The sequence below is a fragment of the Hemitrygon akajei genome, unplaced genomic scaffold (genome assembly GCF_048418815.1).
Source record: "Hemitrygon akajei unplaced genomic scaffold, sHemAka1.3 Scf000057, whole genome shotgun sequence".
NCBI lineage: Eukaryota > Metazoa > Chordata > Chondrichthyes > Myliobatiformes > Dasyatidae > Hemitrygon > Hemitrygon akajei.
Window position 1 is genome coordinate 6,166,337 of NW_027331943.1, and position 21,691 is coordinate 6,188,027.

Consider the following 21,691-nt stretch of genomic DNA (forward strand, 5'->3'; position numbering starts at 1 on the left):
CAGTCAGACAACCAAATTATTTTCTGTCAATCAGCTTCCAAATGTTGCTACTCTGTCATTTGTTGCCACATCTTGCTGCTGATTCCCTTCTCCTCATCATACGTTCTTAACCCAACCATCATCCAGAGCCCCAATCTCTGCCCTGTGCAGACTTGCCTCTGGTTTCTGACCCTGCTTCATTGAACATTCAACTAATCGTTTCCCATTCTGCTTTCAGTCTTTAGAGAACAGTGGTGTTCTCTAACAACACTTTAGAAGCAGGGAAAGTGACCCATAATGTGGAAATGAGTCGTGATTAAGGAGTTTAACTCCCAATGTCATTCTTCCGCATCCAGAGATTAGAGGGGTGAAGAACATCTCAGACAGAACTGCAGTCAGCTCGACTTCTTCAGTCAGTAGAAAATTAAAGGGAAACCTCTTCACCCACAGTGTGGTGACTGTTTAGAACCCATCACCACAGGGAGAGTGAGAGGGGGAAAACGGGAGGATTTAAAAGGACTGTTGTGGAACAGAATCACTGGGTCCAGCTGGCCTGAGTTGACTCTCTACTGTACACTAGGTGTGTTGTAAATTCACCAAGACAGAGTTTAAAATGAACTGATTTATTTCTCTCAGATCCAGAATATTAAACTCCAGTCCCATTAAAGGTGAATATGCAGCAGAAGAAACTCCTCCCATGCCCAGTGACCAGGGTGCAGAACTGGGTGTGGCGAGCAGCAGCAATAATTGCAGAGTTCAGCACCGACAGTCACTCTCGAAATTGCATTCAGCAACAGTGATGGACAAATATCCAGCATGCAGCTTATTGAAACTTTCTCCGCAGTGTGAACCCAGTAGTCTGTCACAAGTATAACAATGTTTAGGTTACGACTAGAGATGACAGGGATTTGGAGTGCGGGGCTATCCAAGGAGAGAAATGTTCTTTCTTGTGAATTTGTAAGAGAGATTTTGTGCTCCTTTGCTGGGGAGATGAGAAGACGCGAATGGAGAGAGTGGGCCCTTTTTCTTTTTTTTTGTTACCTTTACTACCCCTATAGTCAAAGTAAGAATTATAAAGCTCAATCATTTAATCACATATTGTGTACTGTTTTGTATTTCAGGGTACTGATTTGTTACAGGGGACACAACACACAGCACCCACCCAGACAAGATTTCTTAAGTTTGGCCGGGCTGCGGGTCTATCACCCCCTATATTAAGCTGAAAGCCAAAGCAAGAGTTACATAAGGTTAGATTAAAGGACACTCAGGCTGTTTACAAGAAGGGTCAGAGCCGTCTCTATTTCCTGAGGAGACTGAGGTCCTTTAACATCTGCCGGACGATGCTGAGTCTGTGGTGGCCAGTGCTATCATGTTTGCTGTTGTGTGCTGGGGCAGCAGGCTGAGGGTAGCAGACACCAACAGAAACAACAAACTCATTCGTAAGGCCAGTGATGTGTCTGGACTCTCTGACGGTGGTGTCTGAAAAGAGGATGCTGTCCATGTTGCAGGCCATCTTGGACAATGACTCCCATCCACTCCATAATGTACTGGTTAGGCACAGGAGTACATTCAGCCAGAGACTCATTCCACCAAGATGTAACACTGAGCGTCATAGGAAGTCATTCCTGCCTGTGTCCATCAAACCTTACAACTTCTCCCTCGGAGTTTCAGACACCCTGAGCCAATAGGCTGGTCCTGGACCTATTTCCACTTACCCCTAGACATTGATAGAGCTTGTTTCTTATTATTGATTATTATTCCTACACTTCTATGTTTATTATTGCTAACCTGTTTTATATGTGTATTTGCATTATTGATATTGTTTTGCTTATTTTACTAATAAACACCTTTAGCTAAAGTGATTTGATTACCAAATTGGGGGGCCGGTGAATCGGGATCGATTTCCCTTATCTGATCTGGTTGTGTGAGAAACCAGAAAGACAGGCAGCAGAAATGGATGTTGACGAGTTTCTGTTAAACCCTATGGGTTTAAAGAAAGCTAAAAAGTCTGAGTTGTGGGAAATGGTGGAGTCCTTGGAACTCAAGGAGGTTAAGAAAGGGATGACGAAGGCAGAGATACAAGGTAAGATAGCTGAACATTGTCACGATATTCAAGGCGGAGTTGTTAGAACACTTTCCTGTAGGGAAAGGGGAGGTCCAGTTACGTCTGGAAGAGAATTAAGTTGGAGGTGGAGGAGGCAGTAAAACAGCGACAGTTTGAGAGGGAGAAATGGCAACACGTGGATAGCGGGGCAGACCGCGGGGAAAAGTTTAATGTTAGTCAGGAGATTAGGTCAGTACCTCCATTCGAGGAGACAGACATTGATCGGTACTTCTTGCATTTTGAAAAAGTGGCCGCGAACCAGAAGTGGCCTAGAGATAAGTGGGTGGTGTTGTTACAAAGTGTACTTAAAGGGAAGGCTCAACGTGCATACGCAGCATATATGTCTGATTTGGTTAAAAAGGAATGCAATCCTTTTGGGTCAGATGGACTTGGTTCAGTGAAGAAAGGGTTAACCTTGGCACCAGAGGAAAATGAGGATTCTCAGTCATTTGTGTTAAAAGTTAGTGATGAGATAAAAGCTGGTGAGATGGATGTTATTGAAGATACTGAGGGAAAAAGTGTTACTGGACTTTTGAATAAAGTAAATGTAAAGTCAGGTTTGGTTCCAGGACTGTTGTGCAAAGGGAAGGGATCATTAATTAAACAATGGTTTGTTAACAAGGTGTTTGTTTTGAAACTTAGGATGCACAACTTGGTGATGTTGCTCAAGTATGTGATTTGGAGAGGCAGAACTTGAAGTGTTGTTTTGGCCCAGAGAGACCATCTGCTAGTGTCATTAAGGAAATTAATCAAATTAAAATCCTGAAGATAAAATTAATGACCTGCTTAAAATTAATGAGTGGTGTGGAAGTTCAGAAAATAGGCTTAGTTTATTAAACATTGGTGATAAGCTTTGTTTTCTGGACGAAGCTTGTGAAAATTAAAGGCAATATCATAGTAGGTTGACTGAAAGTTAAGTTTAGAAGTAAAATAGAGATTACTATTTGCACAAACTTCTATAATGTACTACATTATAATCACTCATGTATTGGTTCACTCTTTGTGATATACACCTAAGCTAAGAATTAACTCCACTGTAGAAAAAGAATTACTGTCACTTATCCTGGCATTACAGCATTACAGCATTTGTCCAGCACAGAAACCAGTGATAGTTTATACTGATCACAACCCCTTGGTATTTTTGACAAACATGAAGAATAAAAATAGACGGTTATTAAGTTGGAGTCTGTTGTTACAAGAATATGATATGAAAATACAACATGTAAAGGGAAATGATAATGTAATTGCTGATTGTTTATCTAGGTGTTAATTTGAAAGTATATCTGTGTTATCCTTGTAGTTAAAAACCACTTCTGTATTAGATTAGACTCTGTAATGTGCTTTACTAGTTAATCTTCACCCCGGTGAAAATTCTTTGAAGGGTGGGGGTGTTCTGTGTGCTGAACAGACCAGATGGAAATGGGGTCCAGAGCTGACCCTCCCCCCCCCCACCTTTGAGGACTATGCTGCTAATGAGAGAGAGAGAGAGAGAGAGAGAGAGAGAGAGAGAGAGAGAGAGAGAGAGAGAGAGAGAGAGAGAGAGAGAGAGAGAGAGAGAGAGAGAGAGAGAGAGAGAGATGAAGAACAGAGGTAGAGACATCTGCTACAGATAAGAGAGAGAGAGACGACAGATTTATGTATTATGGCTTCTTCACTGATGGAAAGGTAAACAAAACCTTTTGCTGCAGGGACACTTCTTTCCTCGTTAACATTCCTGAGGAGACATCAGGAGTGGCCTAGTTTGATGGACATAGACACATTGAGTTGATGGATGGCTGATACCCAGTCAGTGGGGATAAAAGACGGGTCTGGGGAGACACCCTCAGACACAACAGTGGTCACTGAAAGAGTGTTGTGCACCCACAGGAAGGTGGGGGCTTCGAGGACCGAATCAGGAGATCGGTCACAAAAGCTCACAGTGTGACGGCAGGGCTGGTGGGGGCTTGTGTATGTGTCCACTCATGCCAGAGTGACGAGTCCACGACTGAAGAACAGTCCAGCTGAGAACGGAGGGGTCATAACCGAATGACCACAATGGTACAACGGCACAAGACAACAGAAGGTTTGCCTGCTGCAGCTGCCCAATCTCATGCTCGCTCTCTCTCTCCCTCTCCAACAATTGCAGCACAGCAACGGTACCTCAGCATGGACGAACTGAACTGAACTTTATATTCTCTTATGACTAGTCATTTACCCCTAGACATTCATAGAGCTTGTTTATTATTATTGATTATTATCCCTACACTTTTATGTTTATTATTGCTAACATGTTTTATATGTGTATTTGCATTATTGATACTGTTTTGCTTATTTTACTAACAAACACCTTTAGTTAAAGTACCACCAGACTCCAACGTATCCTTCCATTTCTGCTGGTTTGTTAACCCAGTTACGGGGTACGTAACAGCATAATTTACTTAGTATTATTTAATTATTTATGGTTTTATATTGCTATATTTCCTATTCTTGGTTGGTGCGACTGTAACGAAACCCAATTTCCCTCGGGAACAATAAAGTATGTCTGTGTCTGATTACTGAGTGAATTGCTTACCACATTCACAGCAGATGAACGGACACTCGCCGGTAAGAACTCAATGATGCACACTTGGTTGATTTGGCTGAGAAAATCTTTTCCCGAAGTCTGAGCAGGTGATCAGCCTCTACCCAGTGTGAACTCGCTGATGTACCTTCAGTTTAGATGACCGAGTGAATCCCTTCCCACAGTCTGAGCAGGTGAATGGCCGCTCCCCGGTATGAATTCGCTGGTGTGCCAGTAGGTCGGATGACCGAGTGAATCCCTTCCCACAGTCTGAGCAGGTGAATGGCCTCTCTACAGTGTGAATTCTCTGATGTACCTTCAGTTGAGATGATTCAGTGAATCCCTTCCCACAGTCTGAGCAGGTGAATAGCCACTCACCAGTGTGAACTGACTGGTGTCTCAGTAACTGAGATGACCGGGTGAATCCCTTCCTACAGACTAAGCAAGTGTACAGCCTCTCCCCAGTGTGAACTGACTGGTGTACCTTCAGCTGGGATGAGCAAATGAATCCCTTCCCACAGTCTGAGCAGATGAACGGCCTCTCTCCAGTGTGAACTCGCTGATGTACCTTCAGTTGGGATGACCAAGTGAATCTCTTCCCACAGTCTGAGCAGGTGAATGGCCTCTCCCCGGTGTGAACTCGCTGATGTACCTTCAGTTGGGGTGAGCAAGTGAATCCCTTCCCACAGTCTGAGCAGGTGAACGGCCGCTCCCCGGTGTGAATTCGCTGGTGTGCCACTAGGTTAGATGACCGAGTGAATCCCTTCCCACAGTCTGAGCAGGTGAATGGCCTCTCCCCGGTGTGAACTCGCTGATGTACCTTCAGTTGGGATGACCGAGTGAATCTCTTCCCACAGTTCGAGCAGGTGAACGGCCGCTCGCCGGTGTGAACTCGCCGGTGTGCCATTAGGGCGGATGACTGAGTGAATCCCTTCTCACAGTCTGAGCAGGTGAATGGCCTTTCGCCAGTGTGAACTGACTGGTGTGTGAGTAGGTCGGATGACTGAGTGAATCCCTTTCCACAGTCTGAGCAAGTGAATGGTCTCTCTCCAGTGTGAACTCTCTGATGTACCTTCAGTTGGGATGACCGAATGAATCCCTTCCCACAGTCTGAGCAGGTGAATGGTCGCTCCCCGGTGTGAACTCGCTGGTGAGCCATTAGGTTAGATGACAAAATGAATCTTTCCCCACAAATTCAGCAGGTGACCAGCTTCTGCCCAGTGTGATCTGACTAGTGTGTCACAGGTGGGAAGACAACTGAATCCCTTCTCACAAACAGAACAGGTGAATGGCCTTGTCCCAGTGTGAACTTGCTGATGTACCTTCAGTTGCAATGACCGAGTGAATCCTTCCCCGCAGTCTGAGCAGGAAGGATAATCGAGTGAATCCCTTGCTCCACTTCTTAAATATCAAAAGAGGCAGCAAAACGTGTGTGTTGTGTTAGACATTCCCGTAGACGAATTCCTTGTCATTTTTAAACTGTAAAAAGATTTACAAAATCCATCAATTGGTTTAGAACAACATTTCAGCTGAGATCACTTGAGTTGTCAAGGTGTGATCTGACATCACACTGTTACAGTGAAGTTCAACCCAATTTGGAGAGAGAAATGACCTTCTAACTGGGCACAGTGCTGGTATCTGGAATGTCTATCAAACTCTCTGATGTTCTTCCTGTCTCTTTATAAGAATGCAGCATTTCTGCCATCTCCAATCTGTGCCTTGGCTCAGTTTGACTCTCTCCATTGGTATTATTCCCTGTTCCCACTGAGCTGCATGTGTGCTGGCCCCACAGTAACTGAAACACTCTCACAGAAATAGCCGGCAGAGCATTCCAAACACCCACCACTCTCTGTGTGAAAAACTTACCCCTGACATCCACTCGGTATCTATTTCCAAGCACATTAAAACTATGTCCCCTCGTGTTAGCCATTTCAGCCCTGGGAATAAACATCTGGCTGTCCACACGATCAATACCCCTCATCATCTTATACACTTAAAAATGCTCTAAACATAAAGAATGAAGTTATACATTGCTTTGAGTATTTGTCAGAAGTATACAACATTATAAGGGTAAAGATAGGGTAAATGGAAGGAGGATTTTCCACTGAGGTTGGGTGCAATGATAACCAGAAGTCATAGGTAAGTGGAAAAGTTGAAAATTTAATGGGAACATGTGGAAAAGCTCTTTACTGAAATGGTTGTGAGAGTGTGGAATGAGATGTCAGCACCAGTGGTGAATATGAGCTCGGTTTCACAATTTAAAAGAAGTTTGGATGGGAGCCTGGATGGTAGGGGTATGGAGGGTGATGGTCTTGGTGCAGGTAGTTGCACAGCTTAAATGGTTTTTTTCAGCATTGACTAGATGGGCCAAATAGCCTCTTTCTGTACTGAACTTCTCCATGTTTCTATGTCGGAGAAGCTGGCCAAACTTGTTTGGAAGGGAAAAGGTAGGAGTGACAATGGAGCAGCAATGGCTGGAGCTTCTGGGAGCAATTCGGAAGCTGAGTGATCGATGCATCCCAAAAAAGTGGAAGCATTGGAAAGGTAGGAGGACACAACCATGGCTGAAATGAGAAGCCAAAGACAACATAAAAGCCAAAGAGAGGGGAAACAAAAGAGCAAACACTATTTTGAAGCTTTTAGAACCTAACAGAAGACAACTAAAAAAATCTCAGATGAACGCAGGACGTGGAATTATGATATTGTAGTCATTAATGAGTCTTGGCAGCACCCAACAGTCTGAGGCATTTAGAGGAACAAAATATCCGGGGCCTCAATATTTCCTGAAAGTCAAGTTTTCTGCACTGGTTACGTTTCAACTTTTATGTTGTTAAGCACATACAAACTCTGCACTCTCAAAATTTCACTTCTCAAAGCCTCCCACTTACCAAGTACTCCTTTTCCAGGAAACAGCCTGTCCCAAACCACACTTGTCAGATCCTTCCTGATACTATCAAAATTGACCTTTCTCCAATTTTGAATCTCAACCCTTGATCCAGACCTCTCTTTTTCCATCTTTATTTTGAATTTCATGGGATTATGATCACTAATTTCTGTCACCAGCCCTGATCATTTCCTAACAGCTTAATGCACACTTCTACATCAGGAATTTTACATACTGATTAAGGGCACATTTGAGAAACTCTACCCCATCTACCCCTTTTACACTATTCGAGTCCCAGTCAATACAGGTAGTCCCTGAGTTACGAAGTCCGACTTACGGACAACTTGTACTTACGAACCGAGGAAGGAGAACGCAGTCCGCCATTTTAAGTCATTGCCATTGACACTGTGTTGAGTGTTTAACTTTGTATTGGGCTTAAATTTTTCTTAGTAAGATTAACCCTGACCTCACACCCCCCTCCCGCCATTCCTGTCAGCTGGTGGCGCAGTCAGCTCAGCACCAGGCTAGAGAACGGAGGTTCCCGAGTTTGTTTTAGTGACAGACTGCTCCTGTGCCGGGTTGATGTCGATCCAGTGACTCCCGTACCCTCCATGCAGGGTTGGTATCGAGCTCGCAACTCGACCTCGTAAAAAAAAACACTGCCACCTCCAGTTTAAATTCCCACACAGAATATTGTGCAAGATCAAATACCCAGACCCAGCACAACCCCCAGTCCCATTTAACCTGTCTCAGTGTGGTGCAGTTCAGGACCTGGGGAATTTAGTGCTGCAGTTCTTAGGACCCAGTGGACCTCGGGAGCTGGCGCAGGTCGGCACCCACCGCCTGCAGTGTTTCTGTTCCATTGACAGGAAGCGATCGCATTTGAAAATAAAGTGCGAATAATAAAGCGTTTGGAAAGAGGTGAAATACCATGTCATTGGAAAAGCGTTAGGCTACAGTCGGTCAACTATCGTAACACATCTAAATGATAATGGATAAATTGAGAATAATGGAGCATGTGAAAGTCCCTGCCATGATGAAAGCTACAATTATTACTAAGCAACACGATAGTTTAATTATTGGAATACTTACATTTCTTAAGTGTTTTATATGCATAGGAAAGTAAAATATATACTATATACTAAGACAAATGTTTGACTAACTGACGCTAAATAATATCGGATATATTTGTTCCGACATACGTACAAATCTGTCTTAAAGACGGACTCAGGTACAGAACTCATATGTAACCCAGGGACGGCCTGTATATGGAAAGTTAAAATCACTTACTGAATCAACTTTTGTTTCTCGGCATGGTCTGCAATCTCTCTACAAATTTGTTCCTCTACATCCCTAAGACTGTTGAGTGTAAACAAGTTCCAATAATGTCTACAATATCATAATTCCCTTTCCTGAGCTCATCTGGCTTTCCTATGATGCTTCTTGCATTGTGATATACACAACTCAGCACATTCATCGTACCATGCTCAACCATGATTTCAATGTTTGTCTAAATGAGACTCACCAAACTTTCTCCTGACTGAGTCAATGGAAATTCTAAGTCAGAAGGGTTCTCTCCAGTTGATGCTCTCAATCCTCGGGCTGGTTCACTTGTTGCTGTTCCCTTCTTCAGCTGTGGTTTGCTTCCAGTTGGGGTATTTCTTCCAATAGACCTCTCACCGCAGGTCTAACTTTAACCAGAGAGATAATAAAGCACATTAACAATAAAAAGGAGAACCAAACATTTCTGCTTAATGTTACTAAGAACAAAACTCACTGGAAGTTAAAAGTTGAATGCAGATATAATGATCTCAGTAAACAATCTTTTATTGTCCGTCACATGTCACAGAATAATATGGGATAAGGTGCCATCATTCAGTCAGGAACAGAATTAGATGATTCAATCCATCTGGTCTGCCCCACCATTCAACCATGGTTGATTTTTATTCCAACACAATATTCCTGCCTTCCTCCTGTAACCCTGCAGCTACTTAGCAATCTGGAATATATTAATCTCTGTCATAAATATACCCAAATGGCAGCCTCAACCAACCTCTGCTGCAACAAACTCCAGAGATCAGACATCTTTTGGACAACACGTTTTTTCTCAGTTTTAAAGTTTCTCATCTTTATTCTGAGATTGTGCTCTCATATCACAGACTCTCTGTCTAATGGAAACCACCTCTCCATGTCCACTGTAACCAGGCTTTTCAGCATTTGGTAGGTTTACTTAACAATACATCCCTCCACCGTCCCTCTGAACTCCATTGACCATAGGTCCAGAACCATCAAATGCTCCTCACACATAAATTCAATCATTCCTGAGATTATTCATGTGAACCTTGTTAGCAACTATTGTACTGAACACATTTCCAGGAAAAACAGACAAAGTGGTACCAGGTTAATTTATAGGGAAAGTTGTGCTTTCTTCACTGTTGTACCAGCACAGAACGAGCCATTTCCATTCCCAGGTTAAATCAGGTCAATTTCAGGAAATATCAACCAGTCCAGGGTGAATGTAATAAAAAGAAGCTGCAATTACCAGAAATGCTCGGCAGGTAAGGAACAGCTGTGGGGAGAGGAACAAACATTACAATTCAGGTTAATAACGTTTTGTCAGAATGACTTCAAACATTTTCAGTTTTTAGTGCAGATCTCCCGCAACTTGAGATTCTGCTTGACTTGCACCGAGTGGCCAACAGGTGACAGTGAGAGGGGGGATTTCTAAACACAGTTTGAACACCAAACTGCTGTAAACACAGAAAAGCCCATTTACTCATAGCCACTCCTCAGATTAGTAATCAATGCTTCCAAAGGAACTCCAGAAACAAACACCTGATCCTACAACAGAAGTACACACTTAACACCTCATAAGCCCAAGCAGCTCAATCCTGGGTCCATTTTACCTGGATCAAAAACTGTGTTATCCCAGGACCAAACCTCACAATCACACAGCTGAATCTGCTGCTCACCGACCCTGAGAGTTTCACACATCATCCCTGAATCTCACACTGGGTAGTGCAGTCCGGGATTTCCCCACAACCAATGTGCAGCTGCTCGAAATTTCTGCTTCATTGCAGAAGGATGACCATCCAGCCCCTTCTGTAGAAACACTAACCAAAGTCAAAGCCATCACAGGACTAGAGTCCAAGCACCAACTCTCCCAGTACTCTTTGCTGACTGTAATATGATGAAGTGTGTCAGCCCGTCACTGTTCATAAACTAGCACCTCCACACCAATACACAACAGAACTGGTACCTGATGACCCTCTGCCATTCCAGCTAACAAAAAGTGATTTTGGAAATAACTCAGTGAGGTTGAAGGTGTAAAAGTATAGTTCACAATGAAGACTATGGTTAGAAGGATTGCTGATATATATCACTGAAAAGGTGAGATACAGGGTGGACCAAGGTTGACCCAGATAGTTGATGCATATCACTGAAGCTGGGGGGAGAGAGACTGGACAGAGGTTGAACAAGATGGGCAGGGAATGAGCAGATGGAACCAGATGGGAGAAGAGATCAAGGACAATCACTGATGGTTCTCCAGCAATATGCAGATACTGAATTAATGGTACATACTACTGTATAAAGGATTCTAAAATGACAAAGTTAGAACAAACAGTAAGAAATTTGCCAGATATATTTTGATCCTCACCGTATTTTTATCAACAAGCTTTCCATCCTGACACTTCATGCTTTTTATGGTAACTACTCTGCCCATGACTGTGAGGATCTGCAGAGACATTTAGATCCAGATCAGCACATCACAGCAACCACTCTACCCCTAGACTTCCCAGTCCCTTGGTAAAGCAGGCAATGAAATCAAAGATCCCCACAACCTGCGACGTTCTCCTTTCTCAGACACCCCAGTCTGGGAGAATACACAACAGCCACAAAGCTCACGGACAAATGTGAGGAGCCTCAGGAAGCGAGGTGACTTGGGGAAAGTTAACGAGACTCAGTGGCCAACATCAGATTTCCCCAACACAACATGTGATCTTGCATCACAAACAGGAGGGCGGGAGAGTTCTGCAGGAAAAAGCCTTATGTGACCTGTCCGTGGGTCACCCATTTCAACTCTGCAGAAATAAGACAGCCTGGGCACCTGGTTTCGATCGTTCAATGCAGATTAAGTGAAGTCGACACATTTTTGACCAGCCCAGATAATCGGAAAATAAGTGAGTAATTGGTCCTCAGTTCGGAGCTCACAGCCAACATCGGATCTCCCCTCTCGGGATCGGTCTCAATACTCACCGATGGGAAAGCGATATCATTGGGCCACAGACTGTGATCCGACCCCTGGCTCCCCGACCCAGGAGGCGAGGACACCTTCCCCAATCCTACAGACCATCCACTTCAGTACTGAGCAGAAAGGAAAATACCGCCCACCCAGAGACAGTGAGCATGCGCGAAGGGATTGTTACATTGGCGGTTAAATGGGAGGGGCAAATGGGATCACGTGACTAGTGGGATCTCCCACCCCAGGCAGAGAGTCCAGCTACCCACCACTTCTGTGGAAAGAGACAACCTTGCCACTTACATCTCCTCTCACCTTAAATGTATTAGACATTTAAACCCCCAGGAAAAATATATCATCTATCCACTCAGATTCAGTTTTATATCACTGGCGTGCATCATGAAATGTGTTAATTTTGCAGCAGCAGTTCAATGCAATACATAATATAGAAGAAAAAAATAAAATAATAAAAATAAATAACTAAATCAATTACAGTATACATATATCTGGGACCATTGCTCGTCGTGATTTTTATAAAATGACCTGGATGAGGAAGTGAAGGGATGTGTTAGTAAATTTGCTGATGACACAAAGCTTGGGGGTGTTGTGGATAGTGTGGAGGGTGTTAGAGGTTACAGCGGGACATTGAAAGAATGCAAAACTGGGCCGAGAGGTCGCAATTGGAGTTCAACCCGGATAAGTTTGAAGTTGTTCATTTTGTTTGGTCAAACATGATGGCAGAATATAGCATTAATGATAAGACTCATGGCAGTGTGGAGGATCAGCGGGATCTTGGGGTCCGAGTCCATAGGACACTCAAAGCTGCTACGCAGGTTGACTCTAATGGTTAAGATGACGTATGGTGCATTGACCTTTATTAATCGTGGGAATGCGTTTAGAAGTGAAAGGTAATGTTGCAGCTATACAGGACCCTGGTCACATGCCACTGTGCTCAATTCTGGTCGCCTTACTACAGGAAGAATGTGGAAACCTTAGAAAGAATGCAGAGGAGGTTTACAAGGATATTGCCTGGATTGGGGAGCATGCCATATGAGAATAGGGGGACTGAACTCGGCCTTTTCTCCTTGGAGTGATGGAGGATAAGAGGTGACCTGATCGAGGTGTATAAGATTATAAGAGGCATAGGTCGTGTTCAAGGTTTCAATGTCTATTTGGAAATCAGATGGCAGAGGGGAAGAATCTGTTTCTGAATCACTGAGTGTGTGCCTTCAGGCTTCTATATCTCCGTCTCTGATGGTAACATTGAGAAAAGGGCAGCCCTGGGTGCCGGAGTTCCTTAACATTGGACGCTGCCTTTTGAGAAACTGCTTCTAATCCTCTGGTAATCTTATAAACATCTATCCAGTCTCACCCCAGAGAAAACAACACAAGTATGTCCAGCCTCTCGTTATAGCTCATGCCCACTAATCCAGGCAGTGTCCTGGTAAACTTCTTCTGTGCCCTTTCCAAAGCCCCGACATCCTTCCGAGAATGGGGGCGACCAGAACTGTATGAAACACTCCAGATGTGGTCTAACTAGTTTAATAAAGCTGCAACGCAACTTCCCGACTGTTGAACTCAATGCTTCAACTGATAAAGACAACCATGCCATTTGCCTTCTTAACCACCCGATCAATCTGTGCAGTCTCTTTCTTGGAACGATGAACTTGGAGTCTAAGATCCCTCAGACAGGATGAAGAGGTCAATACTCCCCAATGCCATTAGGCTTTACAATTCAACCGCCAGGACTTAAGAACTTTTTAAAAGCTATTATTAATGCTTTTTGAGATAGTGATTTAGATGCATATCAATTTTTTTACTGAGTTAAGTATTGTATGTAATTAGTTTTGCTACAACAAGTGTATGGGACATTAGAAAAAAAAGTTGAATTTCCCCATGGGGATGAATAAAGTATCTATCTATCTATCTATCATCAACACTGTTCAGGGTTTTGCATTTAACAGTGTACTGTCGCATACATTCGACCTACCGATCTGCCAAGATGATCATCACTAATCAAATCTCACTGAGATTTCTCAGGTCCTGTTGAATTTATTGCCAACTGCACAAGTACGGGAAGGTACAGGTACAGAGAAATACTGACTTGTGGCAGCATCACAGGCAAGTACATTCAGATAACACACGGAACACAAATTATATATTTCTCTGTCAGTAACAATACAGAAACATGTTTTACTTCATCCTTCTAATAGGACCAGAACAACAGGGGCTGAGCGCCGGCTCATCTCAGACGGTTCGGTGTGAAGGTCTCACAACCCGGACCGACCCCGGCAGATTCTGTGAAGGAAGCGAGGCGAGGCCACCAGTTCGGAAAAGTTCATCCCCTCCCCCTTCAGGTTTCACCGATCACCTTGTGTTTCTCTCTCCCTCCCCACCCCCACCTTTTATTCTCCAGTCCTGCCGAAGGGTTTCGGCCGGTAATATCGACTGTACTCTTTCCTGGATTCTGCCCGGACTGCTGAGTTCCTCCAGCATTTTGTGCGCGTTGCTCGCATTTCCAGCATCTGCAGATTTTCTCTTGTTTGAGTTCGGGAAAGTTAACTCACCACCCAACGTCAGAACTCCCCGATCGGGACCGGCTTCAATACTCACCGAAGGGAAATTGTTGCTGCTGCCCCGCAGAGAATAATCCGCCTCCGGCTCCCCATCCAAGGGGGCGAGAACCCCCTCCCGATCCCGATCTCACCGCCGTCCCGCTTTCACAAAGAACGAAAAAACAACACTGCCTTTCCCGGGAATGTGAGCATGCGCAATCTGCTTAATGCGTCACGGGCGTTGGGCGGAGCCTCGGAAAATGATGACGATCCGCTGTAAAACAGGATCACGTGACTCGGTGACTGTTCCTCCCCCTTAACATATTGCCCGACCCACCGCCGCATTTCCCAAATTATTTCATTATTTCCCTATATTATTTCCATATTTACACCAGACACGTATTTAGTTTTTCCCTCCATATCTTCCCCGATCCCTTTTCAGCCACCCCCAGGTCACAGAGTTCTCAGGGTTATAATTTCGATTCCCATCCCATCCCGACACACAATTCAGACCCACACAGGAAATGTGCAGGTTTCAGTTAAATCAGTCTATGTTTATAAACACTTAATTATTAGCCCAGCCGTTAAACCGATAAAGCTCGAGCACAGCAGCACGTGGGTGACGTAACACACCGCGCCCGTCAGGGCAGATCCCGGTGTGGGGAGCCCATGTGTGACGTCAGGCGAGTGGGGGGGGGGAGCTGTGTGACGTCACCTGTGGGGGAGCGCTCGTATTTAAAAGCACGTTAATGGATTTTTCGGTGGGACAACAACATTAATCACGGGTTTCATCACTGAATCCAGTGTTATGAGATGTAAAGTCCCCTGTTATGTTTCCGGCTGTGCCGTGTTGTTGGTGGAGTGGGCAGCGTGGTGTTTGTCTCGATTCGGGTCACAAACCAGAATTGCCAGCGGGGTCCGCACACAGTGTATTAGTCAACAGAAAACCTCTCGTCACTGCAGTCTTTGTCTCCTGGTAAACTCAACACCCTGACAGTGTGGACCATAGATACCCCTTCCTCTCAGAGTCAGGGAATCACTCAGACAGCTGATCGCTGAGAGGAATTATATTTATTGGTCTTTAAAGTTCGCCCAGATTCGTTTGGACGGATTTGATGTGGAGTTCGGGGTGTCACAGTGAAAGGGGCGGACTGCCGAACTCTCTCCGTTGTCCAAACATCCTTCCAGGTGAGGCAACACTTCACCTGTGAATCTTCCGGGGTCGCCCGTTGTGTCCGCTGCTCCCGATGCGGCCGCCTCTACATTAGTGACTCCGACTCCTCCGCAGTTGTGCGGGGTAGGAGTGTTTTTTCTTGGGGGGGGGCGGTCGATGATATTCCCTTTTGTGCGGGAGGGGTGGGTTTTGGTGATTTGATGATCGGGATGCTAACTTTTTGATGCGGGGGTTGAGGTGGGAGTTTGATTTTTCTCTCTGAACAACTTTCATGCTCTTTCTTTGTTTCGTGGTTTTCTGGAGAAGAAAAAAAGCTCAAGAATTGTTTACGGATACCTGCTTTGATAATAAATTATCCTTTGAACTATCCACTCCGAGCGGGACTTCCTGGTGTACAAACATTTTCATTCCGATTCCCTCTGGGCAATCTATTGATGTTGAAAATGATCATTTCATGATAAGGAATGGCTACAAGTGGCACATGCAACTCGTTCATTATCTGATCCAGAAACACGTAATGACCAGATTGAAAAAGAATTTCTCAGAATTATGTTTCCTTGTGAGGCATTTCATCAGTTTGTGTCAGGACGATATTTTCATGTTGAAAATGATCATAAACCTCTGATTGCATTGTTTTATGCGGGGGGTGGGGTGGGAGTGTGATTTTTCTCTCTTATAGATGCTGTCCGGCCGGCTGAGTTCCGCCAGCGTTTTGTTTGTGTTGCTTTCGATTTCGAGCATCTGCAGACTTTGTCGTGTTTGTGATTTACCTCTCTGTTGTCCCTCCCGCCTCCGGTCACTGGTCCCTCTGTAGGGACTTCCGGCCTCGGCTGGTGCAGCCCAGAACCTCCTGCTAAACGCAGGCGCAGTGCCGACCGTAGCTATTATTCTGTTCAGGCGTCCGTGAAGAAGGGTCTGATCTCTGTTTTGTGGAAACCAGGGGCCGGTTGGCGTGGAAACACAACTTTGTGGGCCGAAGGGCCTGTATCGTGCTGTACGTTTTCTATGTTTCTATGAAAAGTGTCGGGAACGAGCTCTGCCGGACGGCTGGAGGTTCCGGGCTCTCCGATCCCGCAGCCCCGGTTTAGCTTTGCGCCCGAGCCCGGGCTGTGGGATCAGTTAGTTGTGGTTCCCAGGCTGAGAGGGGTTTGGGTTGAGGGGGATCTGTCTGTGTGTGTGGGTAGAGGTTATGGGTGGACTGTGGGTATGGGGTGAGTGGAGGGAACGGTGTGGAACCGTAGTCGGGGGGGGGGGGGGGGTGGAGGGTGGATGGGGGGTGGGGTTGCTGTTGTGAGAAAGTTGGATGATCGGACGTTCCGTGACCTGGGTCAAATAAAGTTGTGAACGGGGGAGGATCTGCTCCGATGTGTCGGACGCTCGCGTGTCCTTTTAGGAAGCAACAATTCTCTCTTCAAATGAATTACTGTTTAATCTTGCTGTTAACATGGTGTTTGTTACAAAGCCCCAGTGTCTGGAAGAGCTGTCACCGTCATGGGCTGTTGGTGCAGATTGGGATGGCGGTGGGGCGTCAGTGACCTCTGTATCAGAGAACAACACGGGTTTCTACATCCTCCATTGAGATATAAATGTCCTCACAGTGGATTCGGATCAGCTGGCATATCTGGAGTTTCCAAAGGGAAAGGGGATAGAGAAGGGGTGAGGAGAGAGAGTTTTAAGTAGCGAAGCATGGTCCGGGGTGGAAGGGTACAGGAGCTGTCTGATAGATCGTTTTACAGTGATTGTATTTTTATATAATCTCACAGATGGTGACTGAGGAAGAGGTTTGTTGAGGGAGGATACCCGGAGGTGAGCAGGTCAGTCACAGTATCAGGAGAGTGACAGTGATGTGATTTCCTGTGTCACGGGTACAGACAATCGTGGCGAGTGAGGAGTTTGTGTGGAGATGCAGCTTCCCTGGAGGTGGAGGAAAGAGGACACACCAACAGGTGGAACCAGCTGTGGGAAGACACGGTTTGTCAGGTCTGACGACGAGCTGAATGTACCATAACCTTCAGACTGAATCAGAAAACCATTCTGAGGGTATTTGAAATGTCGGAAGCTGGGGAGATGTGATCCCATGTCTCCATCAGAACCTCAGTGAGATGGTACCAGTTATAACGTGCAGGGATGAAAGCACAGTGTTTGGGTTCTGATTTAATCACTGATTCTGACACAGTGAGAGGGTTAGTTTTGCTGTAAGGCAGCAACATTAATGGAAGAAGACACAGAAACTTCATCAATTGTCAGTTGTTTAGCAAAAGTGAACAATTTGTATATTACCTTGACAGAATCAGATATTCCCAGTGGTGACAAAGGGGTTCAGTCTGATTTACTTCAGGTTGAAGAGGGGTGTGGAGTTTTGAAATCAATGCCTTGCAGTGCCACCATCGTTAATTTAGCATGTCCGGAGTGGTGGATCACACAGCACGGAAACAGGCCTTTGGCCGGCCATACCTGTTCTGAGCATCCACTCACTGTCTACACTGGTCCCATTTATCAGCACTTGGTTCATAGCCGACTGTATCTCGGCAGTTTCAATGCTCATTCTGTTCATAAATGTTGTGAAGGGACCTGCCTCCACCACCACCTCGGGCAGTGAGTTCCAGATTTCAGCTACCCTCTGAGTGAAAAGTCTCTTCCTCAGATCCCTCTAAACCTCTCCATCCTATGCTTAAATCCATGCCCTCTGATCAGTGACACCTCTGTCCCAGGATCGGGGCCGATATGGGCATCAGTGAGGCCTTTGATAAGGTTCAGCATGGTAAGTTGCTGTGGAAAGTCAGATCACACGGGATCCAGGGAGAGCTGGCTCACTGGATGCACAGTTGTCTTGATGGTAGGAAGCAGAGAGTGATGGTGGGAGGCTGTTTATTGGACTCGAGGCCCGGGCCTAGTGAGGTTCCCCAGGGTTACACCCCATTGCTCTCATTACTCATTGATATTTAATTATATTTGCATTTGCACAGTTTGTTGAATTCTATGCTCCACTTGATCTTTCATTGATCCTGTTATTATTCTAAAGATTTTCTAAGTGTTCCTGTAGGAAAAACAATCTCAGGGTTGTATGTAGTGACATATACGTACTCTGATAATAACATTTACTTTGGACGTCAACCATTATTGTCATCTGGGTCAATAATTTGGTTAAGAATGTACAGGATATGGAGAGTAGGTTTGCAGCAAGTTCAATTACATTTTTCTGAAAGATATTAAGTATAAACTCTTCACTTTGTTTCCCTCTCCGCACTCGACCACCCCCTCCCCTTACTGTCTCCCTCCCTGCCCCATCCTCCCTCTCACCCTGACATTGGACATACGTTCAGGGTGAAAGTCAATTATTTTAGGGGAATCTGAAGGGGAATTCTTCACTCGGAGGTTGGTGAGAGTGTGGAATGAGCTGCCAGTGGAAGTGCAGGATGTGGGTTTGATTTAGACACTAAAGAGGAATTTGGGTGAGGACGTGGATGGGAGGTGTATGGAGGCTCTGTTGCAGGTAGTTGGAACCAGGCAGTAACAACAAAAACAGGTCAGCGTGGATTAGAAGGGCCTGTTTCGGTACTGCTGCTCTCTGTGACTCGAATAATATTCTCATTTGTAATTTCCACAGTCAGTACTTTGCTACTTATGAGTGAACCCAGAAATTTACTCAAACAAGAACTGAAAGACTGTTGGTTGGCTACAAATAGTGTTCACAAGCTGTGATACTTGCCAAAGGGGGTGCTACTCAGTAATGACCATGCAGGGCACCCAAACTTTTGCTTCGGGCCCTTTCCCTTTTTTGTTATTTTGAAATTTTAAAAGATGGAAATAAAAATGTAATCTTGCTTAAAATATGTTTTTTTAAAGTGTCATCTTTAACTTTATGCCTTTTGTAATCAGGTCATCGCTTACTCGCTTAGCTATTCACAGTAACAGAAATTTTGAACAGGGGTGCCCAAACTTTCCTGTGCCTTCCAAAAATTCCAGACATTGCTGCTCTGTTTTCGTCCCGGCCCATGTTTTTTTAGATCAATTTTGACCAATTTTTCTCTCGTGCCTCTCTAATTCTCTTTATTCCACCTGACTTTAGCTTCTCCTTCTCTAATGTCAGGGTGAATTTGATCACATTAAGATCACTTACCCCTAAAGGTTCTTTGGGCTTAAGTGACCTAATTAATTCTGGTTTATTACAACACCCAATCCAGAATAGCTGACCCCCAAGTGGGCTCAATCATGAGCTGCTCTAAAAAAGCATCTTGTGGGCATTCCAGGAATTCCTCCTCTTGAGACCAACACCATCCTAATTTTCCTAATCACCTGCATGGCAATCCCCCATGACTACTGTAACATTGCCCTCTTGGCACGCATTTTCTATCTCCCATTGTAATTTGAGGACCACATACTTACTACTGTTTGGGGGTCTCTGTACAATTCTCATCAGGGATTCTTTTTTACATTTGCTGTTCCTTAATTCTACCCACAGATTTTACACCTTCCAACCCTATGCCACTTCTTTCTAATGATTTTATTTAATATTTTACCAACAGAGCCACACAACCCCACTACCAGCTTGTTCTCTCAAGAAACATATAGGTATCTGGGAAACAAGAGGACCTGCAGATGCTAGAAATCTAGAAAACTACACACAAAGTGCTGAAGGAGCTCAGCATGTCAGGCAGCATCTATGGATGGGAATCAACATTTCGGGCCAAGACCCTTCACCAGAACTCTTGATACCCACGTATCTGGAATATCAACAGGCAAAGAAAATAGTAAGTAGTGCGGAATAGGGAAAACCTTTGACAAAATTTCGTCCAAGGCTTTAAAAAAAAACTACCAAATAGAGCTCAATAATTAACAAATACAACACAGGCAATAAACACTTTCATCAATACTGACATCAACTTTTTTTAAAATAAAAATATCTTGGTCCCATTTCAATCAGTAAAATTTAAAAAGATAAACAAGAACTTAAGAAAGCTTTAGAAAAGACTATTTACACTCAAACCCACTTAGATTAACACTACCTTGGACAGAAGGAGGAAGAGAAATAACACACATAAAATAAAAAAAAAATCACAGAACAGTCAGATAAAACTTCTAGGTATATATCTTTCCATCAAAAATGAACTGGATTCAGCACTCCATGTATGTATATACAATTGTGATAAGAAATACAGACCGGAAATCTTAAATGAGAGGCCAATTCAGAAAAATTAATCATCACTCTGGAAGGAAATATTAATCAGTTGAACGAGTATGATCCTCCATGGGAGACATCCCAATGATCTGAGCAGATGAAATGGTGACAAAATTATACATTAATCAATACATTATTTCAGATAGGACAATCCATAATAACCATCTGGATACAATATTACAAGATAAACAAGCAGGAACAACTCCCTTAATAGATAAAGCATTTCCCAAGACACACATGTTCCTCGACCAGTGGAGCACTTCACCACAGGTATTGTTCGTGTCATCAGTCAGACAAACAAAAGATTTTCTCTGTCAATCAGCTTCAAAATGTTTCTACTCTGACATTGCCACGCCCCACTTCTGATTTCCATCTCCTCGACTTCTTCACTCTGCAGAAAACTCAAAGGAAACCTCTTCACCACAGAGTGGTGTCTGTTTGGAATCCGTCACCACTGGATGATGGATCCAGTGGTGGATCTCACCACCCAGGGAGAGCAAGAGATGAACAACAGGAGAGGATTTAAAAGGACTGTCGTGGAACAGAATCACTGGCAGGGTCCAGCTGGCTTGAGTTGACTCTACTGTACACTAGGTGTGTTATAAATTCAGTAAGTACCAGAGACAGAGTTTAAAATAGAACTGATTTATTTGTCTCAGATGCAGAATATTAAACTCCAGTCCCATTAAAGGTGAATGTGCAGCAGAAGAAAATCCTCCCATGCCCAGTGACCAGGGTGCAGGACTGGGTGTGGTGAGTAGCAGCAATAATTGCAGAGTTCAGCACCGACAGTCACTTTCAAAATTGCATTCAGCAACAGTGATGGACAAATATCCAGCATGCAGCTCATTGAAACTTTCTCCCCAGTGTGAACCGGCAGTGTGTTACAAGTCTTACATGCTGTAAGGTTTCACTGCTGATGTAACAACCTCTCAGTAATGTTTCCCAGCTGAGGTAATGGTTTCTCAGTAGCAGCAATGTTTAGGCTATGACTAGAGATAACAGGGTTTTGGAGTGTGGGGCTGTCCAATGACAGA

General features: G+C 44.4%; 1 protein-coding gene across 6 annotated transcripts in view; it reads right to left on the bottom strand.

Moving 5' to 3' along the window:
* LOC140721559 (uncharacterized) overlaps window positions 1–14,501 on the bottom strand; it is a 28,023-nt gene extending 13,522 nt beyond the window's left edge. For 3 of the 6 annotated variants that reach the window (XR_012097402.1, XR_012097404.1, XR_012097403.1), the window contains exons 1-3: window positions 14,360–14,501; window positions 9,032–9,197; window positions 4,635–6,101 (exon numbers count right to left, since the gene is read on the bottom strand). Coding sequence is in view for 3 of the 6 variants with exons in the window: in XM_073036380.1 (XP_072892481.1) it covers window positions 4,744–5,781 (1,038 nt within the window). In the remaining 3 variants the exon portion in view is untranslated. Of the gene's footprint in view, window positions 1–3,553; window positions 6,102–9,031; window positions 9,198–10,048; window positions 10,076–14,359 lie in introns of those variants that run through there. The other 3 variants (XM_073036380.1, XM_073036381.1, XM_073036379.1) reach the window with 3 other exon arrangements.
* Window positions 14,502–21,691: the final 7,190 nt, after the last annotated feature.